The 16,086-nt window shown below is 39.7% G+C and overlaps 2 protein-coding genes and 1 long non-coding RNA gene across 3 annotated transcripts; all 3 read left to right on the top strand.

Annotated features, from left to right (window-relative positions):
* The first annotated feature begins 743 nt into the window (after nt 1-743).
* LOC135650678 (uncharacterized) lies at nt 744-1,709 on the top strand. The gene is made up of 2 exons (XR_010501593.1): nt 744-1,089; nt 1,158-1,709. It is a non-coding gene; the product is annotated as an uncharacterized LOC135650678 (long non-coding RNA).
* Nucleotides 1,710-4,178: 2,469 nt separating this feature from the next.
* Nucleotides 4,179-8,359, top strand: LOC135651805 (D-3-phosphoglycerate dehydrogenase 1, chloroplastic-like). The gene is made up of 5 exons (XM_065172244.1): nt 4,179-4,803; nt 6,378-6,754; nt 7,080-7,190; nt 7,266-7,361; nt 7,445-8,359. The coding sequence occupies exons 1-5, from the start codon at nt 4,209-4,211 to the stop codon at nt 8,114-8,116; spliced, it is 1,851 nt and encodes a 616-aa protein (XP_065028316.1). The 5' UTR covers nt 4,179-4,208; the 3' UTR covers nt 8,117-8,359.
* A 319-nt stretch (nt 8,360-8,678) lies between these two features.
* On the top strand, nt 8,679-15,666 carry LOC135651983 (ADP-ribosylation factor 1). The gene is made up of 8 exons (XM_065172689.1): nt 8,679-8,926; nt 9,015-9,053; nt 9,166-9,228; nt 11,415-11,433; nt 13,295-13,406; nt 14,231-14,278; nt 14,758-14,888; nt 15,444-15,666. Exons 1-8 carry the CDS (start codon nt 8,824-8,826, stop codon nt 15,475-15,477), a joined length of 549 nt encoding a protein of 182 aa, XP_065028761.1. The 5' UTR covers nt 8,679-8,823; the 3' UTR covers nt 15,478-15,666.
* The last annotated feature ends 420 nt before the right edge of the window (nt 15,667-16,086 follow it).

Genomic DNA, 16,086 nt, shown 5'->3' with positions numbered 1-16,086 from the left:
GGCGAAGGAATGATGAAGCCTGCATCGCTTGCATCAGCCTTTACGCGACGGAAGTAACTCCACGGCGACACCGGGGCCATGCACGGGCTGCCTCCTCCTCCTCCTCCTCCTCCGCCGGAGTCACGGACAGGAAGCTCCTCCTGCAGCAGCCGCCGCCGGAAGTTTTCGATGAAGCTCTGCGCCCTCTCGTCGACGTCGGACGACCGTAATCCGCTGGCGAAGCTCGTGCATTGGCTAAGCAGGCTCCGCTGCCGCTCCAAATTCAGACGCAGCCGGCAGCCCGGACTGGGACTACTCCCGGGGTCGCGTACATACCACACAACCCACGCCATGGGTTTCAGCCTCAGTAGAAGCCGCAGGGCGTTCGCCATCTTCCTGAGGCGAGCGAGCATGGAGGCATCAGAACCCATGAAGACAGCTCAAAATAGCTCGATGCAAATGCTTCGTCCAATCTCAATGGCAACAGATGGAATCTGTAGACACTTATATATGCATCATAATGTCCTCAAGTCAGAAGCTTCATCCAATCCCATGCAGCTGATGATCTCATCTGAAGCATGCATGTCACTTCGTTCCTCTTCCTGTGAGCTTCCTCAGGACAAATCCATTGGTTGACTCAGTCAATCCAAACATGTGGTTCATGTATCAAGATTTCAACATTGCATGGAAACCATGGTCAAGAATAGCACTACTTTGAACATTGATTTCTACATGAGTAGGTCTAATATATAGTTAGCCCATATCTTGTCCTGTATGATGAATCCCAATGCTGTGCCACTCATAAGAGCAGCATGTTCATGCATTTGTTGACCTGTGAGTGCTGGACTGACTTATAGCCTATCCATACTCCTGCCTTCATTATGTATCTAACGGATCCATACTTTCTTTCATGATTGATTAGAACATAAAACGGATCGATCTTTGTGTAGATCATCATCATCTCCTGGACTCTATCTATGCTTATTGCACAAGCGGACTTGAACCGAGTCATCAGGGTCGATCATTGCTGTGGATCAAACTATCCACAACAACGAGAACTTGAGGTGGCCTAATACTACTAGTCATGGCCATGCATGGCTTACATAAAAGGTTCGTCTCCACCATCCGATGAATGTCATCATGTGCCATACTGACACGCCTTCTTCCTCCTTTTATAGCTTTCATCCTCTCTGATCTCCAGCCCTCCCCACTTCTCCCTTGTGATATATACTTCCATGGAGTTTGAGAAGAAGAAGGACGATGGTGTGAGTCTGGAACTCGGGTTGAAGCCGTCGATGCCGGCGGAGCCAGCGCGGGTCTTCGCATGCACCTACTGTCGCCGGAGGTTCGTCAGTTCGCAGGCGTTGGGCGGCCACCAGAACGCACATAAGCTGGAGAGAAGTCTGGCGAAGCGTGGGAGTTTGGCGGCTTGGCATCGCCATGTGCTCGGTATGAGCAGCAGCTTCCAGTGCCATGAAGGTCCGAAGAGAAGAGAGATAGATGATGTCGTCGATGAGATCGACTTGTCGCTGAAGCTGTGAGAGCAACCACTCGTTCCTTAGACTACTATCAGAACTTGATCTCTTGATATAACATTCGGAAGTCATAAAATAGTACTGTCATTAGCTTAATCAGCTGCTGGTATTATATTTGATGTGTTGCAATTTGCATATCCGAAAGTAAATCATAGTTTCTGTGGTTTTCTTCTCTTAAATGATATTTTAGTGTAATTGGAAGTGTACATTAAATTAGTGTAGCAGATCTACTGCAAACCAGTTGTGAAGAACAGAAAAGGAAAAGCTTCATATATATTCAACTCAATGATCAATGAGTCAACTCTCTCTCTCTCTCTCTCTCTCAATGTAATAAACCTCAGAAGCAATGAAGGATGAGTTAGTGCTACTCCTTTGCTCTTATTCTGGGAGACATTTCATCTTTCATCTCTAGTTAAGATCAGGAAGGTTGCCAAAGGGAAGAGACACTTGACATGCAATTCCTTGAAGTCATTCACACACAGAGCAAGTTCTCTGGAGAACTACAAGAATTATTAATGCATGCTGACTTCTATGTCTACCAGATTGACCATTTCACCACAATCTTGGATGACAGAAACTGGGTTTCTTTTCCCTTTGATTTTACTTTACTGCCAACAAGTGGTAAGAGTGCAATGAGGCATATATTGATTGATATTTGCAATATATGTATTTGCTTGGATGAACTCAGAACACTAATTTGCATAAACCATGGATTATCCAAAAATAATGATCCAAAAAGTTGCATGCTAAAACATGAAAGTAAGTATCAATTGCTTGACCTGCTGGTTCAGTGTGTTCTTCAGGTATCCATTGGCACGGCACTCAGCAAAACCTAATCACCCTTTTCCACTCTTTCATCATTGCACCCGAACATGGTGGTATCTGAGAACAGCACTTCAACGTGGTGCTTTCTCCCCCGGTGGAAAACGCCACTACGTCTTCATGCTTCACAACTGCATCGACGACCTGTGAATGCTTCCTGCGCTGTCTCTTCCCGTAGAATCTAAGACACCATATCTAATCATGTTCGACCATTGCCCGGAAAACGACAACCCACCACAGTCTTTGGACTCGATCCACCCTTCTCTCCGGACATGCAACACCGGAGATCGTCTACGTGATCCATGCTAAGGGAGGTCCTCGCTGAGGCCCCAGGGATCCTCCAGTCACCTGGTGAAACGTGCCACGGAAGCTGGAAGACAAGTTTGGCATGGATATGATGGCTACAAGATGAACATCAAATCATATAATTGATTGCCCGAGGAACAATGGCATCAAGAGTTCTTGACCATGAAGGAAGGTTAAGCGAGGCCAGACAAAATTGCAGTTGTCTTCGGATCAAGCATCTCCATGAACAGGCTTTTCAGATCAATTCAAGCTACGAGATTCGCTCTTCAGCTTGCAGATAAGCCGATGAAGCATCATTCATCGACTATCACGTGAGAGCAGCAGCACGTCCATCACAATCCAATGTTTGAATTTACGATCTCAACAACTTCTAGCTCGAGATTTGAATCATGCTCTTCGTGAACTCAAGTTATGAACTCATCTCATGCATTTTTTACTTTTAATAGATTTACAAGGGATCAACAACTTAATCAATTGAGAGAGTCTTTTTGGATTCTCATTGTTTATGCTAATTCAATCAATCAAGTGTCTATAATATTAAAGAACATTAAGGGGATCATGTTAACTAAGGGTGGAGAGAGTCGGACGAGAAGCCTTTTTGGTGAGGCTTCCATCTCAAAGCCTACTTGATTGGCTATCAAAGATGAGGCTTGTTATGCATCATTATCAGAGAGAAAGAGTGGAAGGAGAATGCATTGTGCTTCAGTTGGGAAAGATTAACTTCAATATCATATATATATATATATATATATATATATATTATTCATCAATCGAATATGGGTAGAAATCAAGTAATAGCTGAATCGAGTCGATCAACGAGTCAAAAACCTGCAGCCAAAAAGATGAGCCAGATCGTCATCACGGGTTGGCGCAGTACATGAGATGGCTGTCAGAGCCCCACCGCACTCCACTTGTCGTCAAAGACAAGTCAACATGTCAGCCCACTTGTCCTAAGCGACGCGGTTGCCATGTCCAAGTATCATCTTACATGACGCAAGCACTGATCCAATGTCTCATCATCTCGAACTACCGTGCGACACGACCGTCGCCACACCAAACCCACCCGCTCTCACTCGTACGACAAATCGTACCCCGATTCAGATTTTGTTTAATATGCCACGCGTCATCGTTCGCGTCATGTGATATTTATACTTTCCAGCATGTCAGTGGGCCCCACATATGCTCGCCAGTCATCTTACGGGTTGATGTCTGGGCCGACTCGGAGGGAATTCGACTCCGGGTTCCATGCGGGCCCCGTGTCGTTCCGCATTTGGGGTGGGGTGGTGGGGTTTGCGGCTTGCCCGTCTCTTTCCGTGGAGGGTAAAGCTGTGGGTGGGATGCGAAGTCTGAGTGGAATGGAAGGTTATTGGAAGGACCATTACAACCTTATAATATATATATTTATTTGAAATTGACGTATGATTAAGATGAAAAGACACAAAATTTTAAATGGTTTATCGCTTTTATTATATGGTGTTTCCTGACTTGGCCGAGACAGGTGAGCCGCATCTTCCCCGATATAAAAGGGTATCACCATTCCGCACTCAGTCAAAAGGAGAGAAGACCATGGCCTCGGTCGCGGCGAAACCCCTCCACCTTCCCGCCGCCACTACCGCTGAGCTCTCCTCCCTCGCCCCCTACTCCACTGCGGCATCCGTGTCCTTCTCCTCGGCACGCTCGCAGTCCTCCTTCCTCGGCCTGCGGCTCGCCCTGCCCCTCAAGACCCCCTGTTTCCGCAAGCGGACGGAAGGGCGGGGCCTCCGGATCGAGGCGGCGGCCGCGGCACGGCCGACGGTGCTGGTGGCGGAGAAGCTTGGGGACGCTGGGTTGGAGCTGCTGCGGGGGTTCGCCAACGTGGACTGCTCCTACAACCTCGCGCCGGAGGAGCTCTGCACCAAGATCTCGCTCTGCGACGCCCTGATCGTGCGCAGCGGGACGAAGGTGACGCGGGAGGTGTTCGAGGCTGCCAAGGGGCGGCTCAAGGTGGTGGGAAGGGCCGGGGTCGGAATCGATAATGTGGACCTGCAGGCCGCTACCGAGCACGGGTGTCTCGTTGTTAATGCGCCCACCGCCAACACCGTCGCGGCAGCGGAGCATGGGATCGCACTGCTCGCCTCCATGGCGAGGAACGTCGCCCAGGCGGATGCCTCCATGAAGGCCGGTGAGCTCCTATTTCTCTCTCCCTTTCTTCCTTGTCGTATTCGTTTGATGTGATGCTTGCGGTTTGGCTCCGATGGACAAGTGAAGAGAAGAGGATGATGAGACAGATCTACATAGATCCGTCTTCTATTCTTAGACTGGTTGAATCACCCCAAGGTTTCAATCTTGCCATCACTAGCTTTACTGGGATGAATTCCCAAAGTGTTTCTGTTGACAGAGCTGGTAAATTAGGGTCGATGGTTATATACTAAGATCCTTTTCCTTTCTTCAAATGAAACGAACAGGTGGGTTAGAGCAGGAGGTGCTTTGTCGATCCAAACAGAGTTTTCTCACGAATTAATTATGCATTATCACACCTTTAAGATTCTGATTTTATCATGATAGATGGCATATTTCTTCTTGAAGCTGTGTTCCTGAGGCAGTTTATTATGCTGATGCTGCAATAATTTGAACAATTGACTTAATTGATAGAATTGTCCTTATGGTTTTATTTTTTTTGAAACGTTCGAGACATGTAATTGGCCTAAAGCAATAACTTGCTGCACTGAGGTAATCAACTCACTTCATTTACATTTAGTTGATTTCATCCTGGTGCAAACATGAAGTTATTAATTTGTATAATAACTATCTCGTGTAAACCTGCTTCTTCTTTTTTTTTTCTGAAGAATTTGAATGCACATTGCTGTATGCTTGAGGAATTGATCTATTGATTCATATGAACATTGCCAGATCAGTTACCTCTTTTTTGTTTTTGCTTTCTATTCTATTCAAGCATGTCAAAATATAATTCACAGAAAAAACTCTTCTTCAGATGGTAGTTTTAGGAGAATACTTTTCCCTTTCCGTTTATTGTAATCCATGTCATAATTGGTTGAGTACTTTGATATCTTGAGTTAATCTTGAGCTTTTGTGGACATTTTTATTAAATATTCTACTACTCTGACATTTGCATTGTCTTATATCTTTTTGAATTTATATCTCTGGAATCGATAGCTCTATTTAAGTATTTATGAAATATATTGAAACTTACCAAACGATTTACTCCAGCCTGCATATTACAAAAATTCTGACAAGATGAAAAAGAGTTTCTGGCCAGATGTAAGAGGGCGGAGAACCACAACATGTCAAACAAATAAGAATTGAATAGTGAAATCTAGCAGAAAAGAGAAAGACAAACATGTTCATATTTTATTCTGAAGTGGCCCATCTTTGAGTAATTCACATGTTTTGAAGTTTTAGAAAAATGAAAATATCATGAATGTCCGCCTAAGTGTTATTGTGTGTGTCAGACGCTTGTTCATGTTTTTTCTTTTACATACTTCTGCATCGTATTCAATGGTGCAGCCCATGTAGGTTTGGATAAATATTTGATGCTCATGAGGTTTTATCTCTAATTTTGTACTATTATTAGCTCAGAGCATGTCTAGAACTTCTTCATAAGCATGTGGTATTTTCTTTTCGAATGACTTGACAATCTTATCAATTTTTTATTATGATGATCTGTTTTGGCATGTTATGATAAAACAAATCCAGAGTGCTAAGAGAGTAACAAGCTGATGAGATTGTGATATTCAGGAAAATGGCAACGCAACAAGTATGTAGGTGTCTCCCTGGTTGGAAAGACTCTGGCTGTGATGGGATTTGGCAAAGTTGGTTCAGAAGTTGCTAGACGTGCGAAAGGACTAGGAATGCATGTCATCGCTCATGATCCTTATGCACCTGCTGATAGAGCCCGTGCCATTGGTGTAGAACTTGTATCATTCGATGAAGCCATTTCTGCTGCAGATTTTATATCACTCCACATGCCACTGACTCCTAGCACTGCTAAGCTTTTCAATGATGAAACATTTGCAAAAGTGAAAAAAGGAGTTAGGATCATTAACGTTGCAAGGGGTGGAGTTATTGATGAAGATGCTTTGGTCAGAGCACTCGATGATGGAACAGTTGCTCAGGTAGTCTCTCGACACAAATATTCAAAATTGTTCTAGCTGCCAATTTTATAAAATTGTGTATTGTCATCTGTCTTGTTTCATCTTGGTCTACTATTTGATCATATGACCTGATTTTTGGGCTCAGATTTAAAATCTGGGAACAAATATCTAAACATTTTATAATAAAATCCGTGAGATAGTGGACGGTTATCCAATGCTCATTTAAATCCATGATCGTTTTACTATGTTCCAATTGCTGCTTGAGAGAGGAAGTATTGTGGAACTGTTTTTCTCTTAATATCACAGCTCTTCGCTCCAATCAATTTTCTTTTATGATCTGAAACAGGCAGCACTTGATGTGTTTACCGTGGAGCCCCCACCAAAAGACAGCAAGTTGGTGATGCATGAGAAAGTAACTGTAACTCCACACCTTGGAGCTAGCACTGTGGAGGCTCAGGTATGTCTTCTCCAGAGCATTGTCTTTAGACCCTCCACGTGGTATTTACTGAAATATTTATCATAACATTATCAGGAAGGTGTAGCCATTGAAATAGCAGAGGCTGTGATCGGAGCACTGAAAGGTGAACTTGCTGCTACTGCTGTGAACGCCCCCATGGTTCCTGCTGAGGTGAGTAATTCTAAAAGACGGACACTCCGATCGAAACTCATTTCACGTTCCTACTTATCATGACTGTACTCTTTTCATGCCAGGTTCTCTCTGAGCTAGCCCCTTATGTTATCCTTGCGGAGAAACTAGGAAGGCTGGCTGTCCAACTAGTAGCTGGTGGAAGTGGAATCAAGGGGGTCAAGGTTGTGTATAAATCTGCTAGAGATCCCGATGACTTGGACACAAGAATTCTTCGTGCCATGATCACAAAAGGAATAATAGAGCCGATATCCAGTGTATTTGTCAACATTGTTAATGCAGATTATACCGCCAAGCAAAGAGGACTTCGCATTAGCGAGGAGAGGATTTTTCACGATGACACTCCTGAGATCCCTCTGGATTCCATCCAGGTTCAACTGTCCAATGTGGAGTCAAAATTTGCCAGTGCGTTGTCTGATGCCGGTGATATACGAGTGGAGGGGAGAGTGAAGGATGGCATCCCACATCTCACCCTTGTGGGGTCTTTCAGTGTGGATGTGAGTCTTGAAGGGAACCTGATACTCTGCAGGCAGGTTGATCAGCCTGGCATGATTGGGCATGTGGGCAGAATACTTGGAAATCAGAATGTGAACATCAACTTCATGAGTGTAGGTAGAACTGCACCAAGGAAGCATGCCATAATGGCCATTGGTGTTGATGAGGAGCCCGACAAGGAAACACTCAAGGAGATCGGTGAGATACCAGCCATCGAAGAGTTTGTGTTCCTTGGATTATAGCCTGAGTGCCTCCATTGTCACATCTTTAAGAGGCACAACAATTTCTAAGACAGTATCAGCTTCTTGGTACTGTGAAACCTTGTATCGATCTCAATAAACTAGGTCCTGTGGGAGAGAGTAGAGTATTAAGGCTTTTTGCTGTTGCAGGTGATGCTGCTGTGGTAGATCTGTTGATCTTGTTGTTGTGTTCAAAATAATTTGGACAATTGCTGTGGTGTGCAATCAGATTGCTAAGTTTGATAACCCATTCTGCAATGCTGAATCTTTTTTTCTTTGTAATGATATAAATATATATATGTATATATATATATGTATGTATATATGTATATATGTATGTATATATATGTATATATATATATATGTGTGTGTATATATATATATATATGTATATGTATATGTATGTATATATGTATATGTATATGTATATGTATGTATATATGTATGTATATATGTATATATATGTATATATATGTATATATATATATATATATATATATATATATATATATTTATCTTTATATAAAGCGCGTCTACTTACCAGGACAGCAGAGTAACAACCACCGACCTGGGCGAGCTGTGGGAACTGAGGTCTCCTCGCTCCGATCTCTTCAACCCTTCCCGATTCGTCGCAGGATTAGGGTTCCGCTGCTTGGATCTGGTCTCTTTAGGGCGGAATTCGAGCATCTCGATCTGATCGATCGATTGAGATGGGGATTCTGTTCACTCGCATGTTCTCGTCCCTCTTCGGCAATCGGGAGGCTCGGATCCTCGTGCTCGGCCTCGACAATGCCGGGAAAACCACCATCCTCTGTAACACCCCGTAAACCCTATTTGTTCTCCTTCGGTTCTCCCTCTGGTTCGGATCTGGTGGTTTGATTCGGTTCCCTTTCTTTGTCAGATCGGCTTCAGATGGGGGAAGTGGTCTCGACCATCCCAAGTTGGTGCTCCCCTCTCTCTGATGCTTAGTTTCTATTTTGGTTTTCTATGTTCGGTACGTGAGTTTGGCTGATTGATATTGATTCATTTCTTTCGTTTTTGCTCTGCTTCAGCGATCGGGTTCAATGTGGAGACCGTGCAGTACAATAATATTAAGTTTCAAGTTTGGGATCTCGGTACGTTGATTCGCCAATTGTATGAAGTATATGTAGTCTTCTACTTATGTTGTTTCGTATGTTGGAAGATCTATTCATACGCTCCTAATTATGATATTTCAGTTCGTTTTTGCTTTGCAATTTCTTCTTGGGGTCTTTTCCTCGTTGTTTTTGTTCGCTGCATATGTCACTCATTTTAACCAGCCGCAGGAACTTGAACAACAAATGTGTCTAACCAGCTGAGTTTGAATATAAATCTACTTAATGATCCATATTTACTGCTTCACCTTCTTGTCCACAATGAAATAGAGAAGATTCGTGGTCCATGTAAAAAATTAGCATTTTTAAGGGATCTTTTTTGGGTACTGAATAGTGTTTACTAATCATAACATGATGCTTCAGTTGCCTATACGCAGCACTTTATCTTCAATGACTAGTCAGTTTTGGTGACATTTTTTCCTTGAACATGAAATTCTTTATGTAAGCATCTTTTGATGTTGCTATGTTGGCATTTTACAAGGAAATAACTACAAATAGCCTTTTTATAGTAACATACTATATGTCAGAGTCCAAATTTACGGAATGCTCACAGCTTGTGGGAACTGAGTGCTTTTGGCCAATTTTGCTTTAGATAATGTTGAACCGACACAATGATGGATATGAGTAATGTATTGTTATATGACTCATGTCCCCGACCCAAATGCATGGACAGTGACATGACCACAGCCACTTTTCATAGAGACTAGAGACTAACTTGAGTAAGAAGGATTTCACATGTTTTATTTAGGATCTGAATACCAAATAGAGTCCTTCAGAACAGACTCCATACGTGGTGATATATATTAGAGTTATATAAGTTATAAAATTCAAAGCAATTATTAATGTTATCCTCAAAACATAACCAAATTGCTATTCTTACAGTGAAAGGTCTTTTTGTAGTAAGAAATGACCTAGTACCAACACAAAATCTCTAACCTCATATAAGTGAGAGCCAAGGATTATCTTCTTAAATCATAGCCTTGAGCCTACTTTTGGCAGGCATGGTATGGTATATCCTGCTTTGCTTAAGCATGTTGGCAGTACCAAAAAGAAGAAAAATAGGAGTAGAAAACTATGCCTCTTCCTTGGTAAGATTCTTTTGTAGGAGGCTAGCTATCATGGCTCAGGTCCTTGCCATTGCATTTAGTAGGATCCTAGAAATGTGGGGATTAGGGATTATATATATTTTGTTAAGTTCATGGATGTCAAGGGAGAAAGGAGGGTTTAGATGCATTTCTCTATCGTCTATTGCGTTGAGAGAAATCAAGGGAGGCAAGTGATTAATTTGGTTGTCATGGGAAGCTAGGATTTAGAATTTCATTTGTTGTTGAGAACATCATGCATGCTAAAAGTTTTGACCTGAGTATATGAAATTATGACCAATGTTTAACTCCCATTGACACATTCACAACCAACGAGTAAACCCCACTTGTGGAGGTTAGTTCTTGTGCTTCTGCTTCGAATAAGGCTTCATCTATTGGAACTTCTTTAATTGCATCTGGTCAAAAGATTATGAACCTTTGTCCATTTACCACTTTGTTCAGGTTCTGTCTTAAATCACTTATAGTGAACTTAATGTACTATCCTGTCTTTTTTAAAGTAACTGGATGGTATAGTAGTTGCACATCATTTTGAAGCAATGACCTAGCTAGTTAGTGTCTAGAAGTGATACAAATTCATATTTGCAATGATAAATTTTATGCTTGCCATCTACGTCATGCTACCGAATGCAATCATCCTCGTTTCACTGAGCTTAAGGCTGTGAAACTGATATGAAACTATGTTGAGATGGGGAAGTTACTCTTTTGTGAAAGCTGTTTGGTTTTTTGTGGTACATTGTTAAATATGTTGATATGAAAATATTTCTATGGAGATGTAAGTTCTCTAGTCCCTAGTATTTACAATTAGCTGTATATAATGTGATGAGATACGATGAGTATCAATGTTCAAGCATGTTATGGAAAGGTTTGATTATTCTGGACTTGTATAATCACTAATGCGGTGTAGTCTGCATGAAGGACTTTATTCACTAGCTTATAAGCAGTCTAATTATATTGAACTTTATATTTACCAGCTTTTTTTTTTTTGTAATTTCTGCTGATTTTGTTTGTTGCATCACTTGACTTAATATTCTCTGTCTGATACAAGCCCTATGTTTGCTGAAACAGGTGGGCAGACAAGCATTCGGTACTTCTCTATTTCTTAATTTATTATTGCATTATACCTTGGATTTCTTTATTCACTTACATGAATAGATTTCATGCAAGATGTTAATCTTCATGTTATAAAGGGCTAGCTTTGTTTTGGTATCTTAACTTTTAGACGATAACTTAGATTTCTTATCTATGGCATTTTGGTAGGTCAATTTAAAAAAGTTTTTAAAATATTAGACCCTTTCGATGTAAATAAGTGGAACTCCATTCCTTTTGAAAATTTCTCTCTTCTTTTGAATTTAATATGTGACATGGCATAAGAGAAGGGAAAGATCAAAATTAAAATGATATATGTATTTAAAGCTGTTATAAACCCAAAAGGGTGATGGTTATAGCCAAAGTTTCTAGACTCTGTTTATGAGAAAAACTATCTGTAATCAATAACCTAATATGCACCTCACTTGAGTAAGGTTATAAAAGAACCTAATTTTGTATTAACATTTGATGGTGCAGCAAGAATAAACTCAAATTACAGGAAACATTTAGTTGGCAATAGTGACTTCTGTATTTGCATACAACTTTCTTTTATCTACTACTGTTTTCCTATACTCCCCAATAAACATTTGCATATAGACGCATAAAAGTACGAGGCTCTTAAATATATGCTAACTGAGATGATAGAATGTGAGTGTTCTACATTTTGAGAATATACATGCCAGTACAAGTCATATGTTCAAACAGTAAACTATTAAGAAGCATATGTACAAAGTTCTTTATATTTTCTTCCATTATGATGCCTTATGAAACAACTACTATTTTTTGTATAAGGGGATGAATGGCATTAAGAACAGCTTAGTAATATATAGAAAGTCTGAGGAAATTTTCAACTTAATTAATAAGTGAACCACATAATGTTACTGACTTACTGTAATACTTGTTTGAACCATAATTTGACATTCTGGTGTAAAAGAATTGATCTATTCAAGACTTAAATGAGTGTTGAAGTTCAATCGGTTTGCTAGTTTCTGCCAGTTCTGGTTATGTTTGGCTGAGACCAATTTAAGTTTCAATTTAATTTGACTTATTTAAACCGATTCTCTCAGTTCAGCTGAAAGTAGTTTTTTTTTATTCGGTAACTGTAGAATATTAAGCTATTATTTTATATTCGCTTTTTCTGTTTCTGACTAGTATATGTTTAAATCGTTACAAGGCTTTACTTTTAAGTTTTTTGCCAATTGGGTCTGTGGGCAAGAGATTTAGTGAATCTGAACCTTTGTTTAGCAACTTAAGGATATATGAAAGTAAATAAGTAAATGTAAGAAAAGCTTTTGTACTCTATTTTGAAAACCAAAATATACGCATATTACCATAGGAATGCATGGTTGTAGAATATGTATTTTCTGGCAGTATAACTAAGATGATTTTATAAAAAAATATATAGTTATTTGTTCAACTCTTTATCTTTTTTATATTTTTTATCTGTCCAGCCTAAAACCATTGTAATATTCTTTAGAACAACATGCCTATTCTTTAATGTTTTCTATATTTTATTCTTTTGGCATTAATCTCTTTGGCTGAAACCATGAAGACTCAGTCAAAAGCAGCCATCTCCAACGACAAGGTCAAAATTGAAACCAAGACCTTTACAAAGCGTGATTCAACTATTCATGGAGAAGGTTGAAGCAGTAATTTTAAGATGATATGGGCAGTAGATGCATGGGAAATATAGTATAGGAGAGTCATGATTATCTTAACTACTGGGATGGTTATGAAAACCTTCTACTTTACAAAGTGCAAATTTAGTTCTTTTTTTCTCCCCTTTTGTGTATCATTTTTCTTTTAATAAAAGAAATAATTTTTGAACAAACCATTTCAGCAATCTGTGTTTTCTGCAGACCATACTGGCGGTGCTACTTTCCAAACACTCAAGCAGTAATATATGTTGTTGATTCCAGTGACACAGATAGACTTGTAACTGCTAAGGATGAATTTCATGCTATCCTGGAGGTATGTTGCACAATATGTGTTCATCTATTTCTCTTATATTATGTTATTCTTAGGCATATTTGTTCTCTGTCTGAAAGTAAGATCTAGAAGTCTGCCGAAATGTTGAGTGTCACTTTTTTTTTTTAAACTTCATCCTTTTGCTGATCTTTGCACATATTGACTAACTCATTGCTTGTTGTCTGTTGGTTGTGTTCTGTATGAGCAAGTTCCCTTTTCAATTAGTAGTATGTTCCAATATCTCACAACATCAAAGATCTCAATGTTTGTTTTTTTTTTGTGCCTATGGTTATAGATTTGGGTGATTGGGTAGCTTGATGTGGATGACATCCTATCAATCTTTATCAATTTAATCCATACAACAAATTTTAAAGGGGATGTAGAGGAACATGGTAGAAGGATTGTCTTTTTCATGTAGGAAATGCCACCAGATAATTGTCTTCCCTGTTAATTACTTGTCGTATAACAAACAGTAAATGGGGGATTAATTATGATAGTTAAAATTTGGACATAATCTTCTATCCTTGCATAGTAGGTCTGCAGGAAGGAACGGGTTTAGAAAAAAATCTTTAGGAATAAAGATATATGCTCTAACAATACTGTAAAGCAAAATGCTCTCAGCTCGGTTCAGCAGAATCCAAAATAAGTTTATGTAAATTTAAGACAGCACATTTCATCTAAATTTAGCTACTAAATTTTTTGGAGTTTTGCATTCCACGTTAATCATTAATGGAATGTATGTTTGTGATGCAAAACGTAACACATAAAGTTGTCCAGCATTTTACATAATTTCATATTAACTACTGCTATTTCTATATCTATGGCAGGAGGAGGAGCTGAAGGGTGCTGTTGTCCTCGTATTTGCAAACAAGCAGGTGAAGCTTTTAGGCCACTAAATTAGACTGTTTAAGCAAGTTCTCTTCATGTGACTTTTGCAACTATCTTAGTCATGCATATCTAAGTATGATTTACTGTTAAATCCGAAAATGTTCATTGTTGGAAGGCTGAAACTTGGCTAAACTTTTCCTGGTCTCGTAATATTTTGATTTGGCAGCTTCTGTGATTGAATGTTTCAGACACCATCAGTCTTGTCTATGCAATTGATACACACAAATTTATAAAAGATGTTAGAACTTTTTAAATTGTGAAAACTAGAATCTCTTCTCTTGAGGGATTAGAAGTTGCCAAAAGATGGCAAAAAGATATAGGATGGCATGTTTGTGAAATTATATTTGTTATGAGAATCTTAAACACGAAATATAGATAGTTGTTTAAGGATGAAAAATATTTTTGTTGCTTTATTTTAAATCATAATTTTCCTTGCTTCTTCAATCTTGGTCATTTTTCCTTGCAGGATCTCCCTGGTGCACTTGATGATGCTGCAATAACTGAAGCCTTAGAACTACATAAGATAAAAAGCCGTCAGTGGGCAATTTTTAAAACCTCAGCAATTAAAGGAGAAGGGCTTTTTGAGGGGCTGGATTGGTAAGTTCAACTTATGGTTTTAAGACTCCCTCCCTGAAATTTTTAACTTGAGGACTGAGTCACCACACTTACTCTTCCTAATGTACATTGCCTATATGCAACTACAACAAAAATTGCAACACAAAGCTCGAATCTTAAGTGGTTAAAAGGCCTAGTTCTGTCCAGTACCAAGGAATTTTATCTCCAACATCATTTTGAACTTTGAGCCATATCATCTATCTTTGGCTAACTGATCATTGATCAATCTTCTTACCAAATTGTAGTAGACTGATGCAGCAGAAGTGTAGATCTTTCTTATTTTCTCATCAACCTTGCTCCTCGTTGGTCATTACTTTGCTGATCCTAGGATAATTCATTGGCCTATTCATGCTTATAGCGAGTGCTTCAGTTCGTCCTAATTGTTTGATTTAGAAGCGCACTTTGGCATAGGCCATCGGAACTTAGTTCGTATGTTTGATTTCAGCATAGGATATAATTTACTGCATAAATATGGATATGATTTATTGTATAGATATAACCTTCATAGGAACCAATGTTTCATGTTGCATGTTGCAGGCTCAGTAACACGCTTAAGCCGGGTGGAAGCTAAGCTTTGGGACGAGCATAACTGGGACCCAGGTTCGGGGACACATGAACTACACCTTGAGGAAAGGATTAAACGTGAGCTTTTTCTTTTCTTTCTTCTCACACATTTGATGCTATAACATGCCCAGTTTAATCTCTCGTTGTCCTGAAGTTTGATTATTCATATCTACATGTAGAGTAGTGGTTCAATGGCTGGATCATGATTCTTTTAGGTTTTATTATTTTAAGCTGGAGGTGTAGGATTTTCGTAAGAGATGTGTCAACTTCTTCGTTCTTTAGTTTCCCCTTTCTTTTATACACGCGAGACAAAAGGCTAATAATACCTCTTTCTCTTCAAGGCCTTTCTTCTTTTAGCATAGCACAAAATTTGAACAACACGTGTAACCTGAGAGTGTTCGATTTACGCATCGTTGGATGGTGACCTACATAGAAGGTCGGAAATCCTCGTGATTTATTATGGTTTTGATGATATTTATCTTAGAAAAACTTCAATAGGTCTCTCATAAATTAAATTTCTCTTTAATTTTCTATGTTTTGAACTCTGCTTCAATAATAATATCGTTTCCTTTATTTAACCTCAACTTTTTTTTCCCTCAGCTGTTGAGTTCCTACT

This window comes from Musa acuminata, chromosome BXJ3-10 (assembly GCF_036884655.1).
Source record: "Musa acuminata AAA Group cultivar baxijiao chromosome BXJ3-10, Cavendish_Baxijiao_AAA, whole genome shotgun sequence".
Classification (NCBI taxonomy): Eukaryota; Viridiplantae; Streptophyta; class Magnoliopsida; order Zingiberales; family Musaceae; genus Musa; species Musa acuminata.
This window is presented reverse-complemented; position numbering and strand designations above follow the sequence as displayed.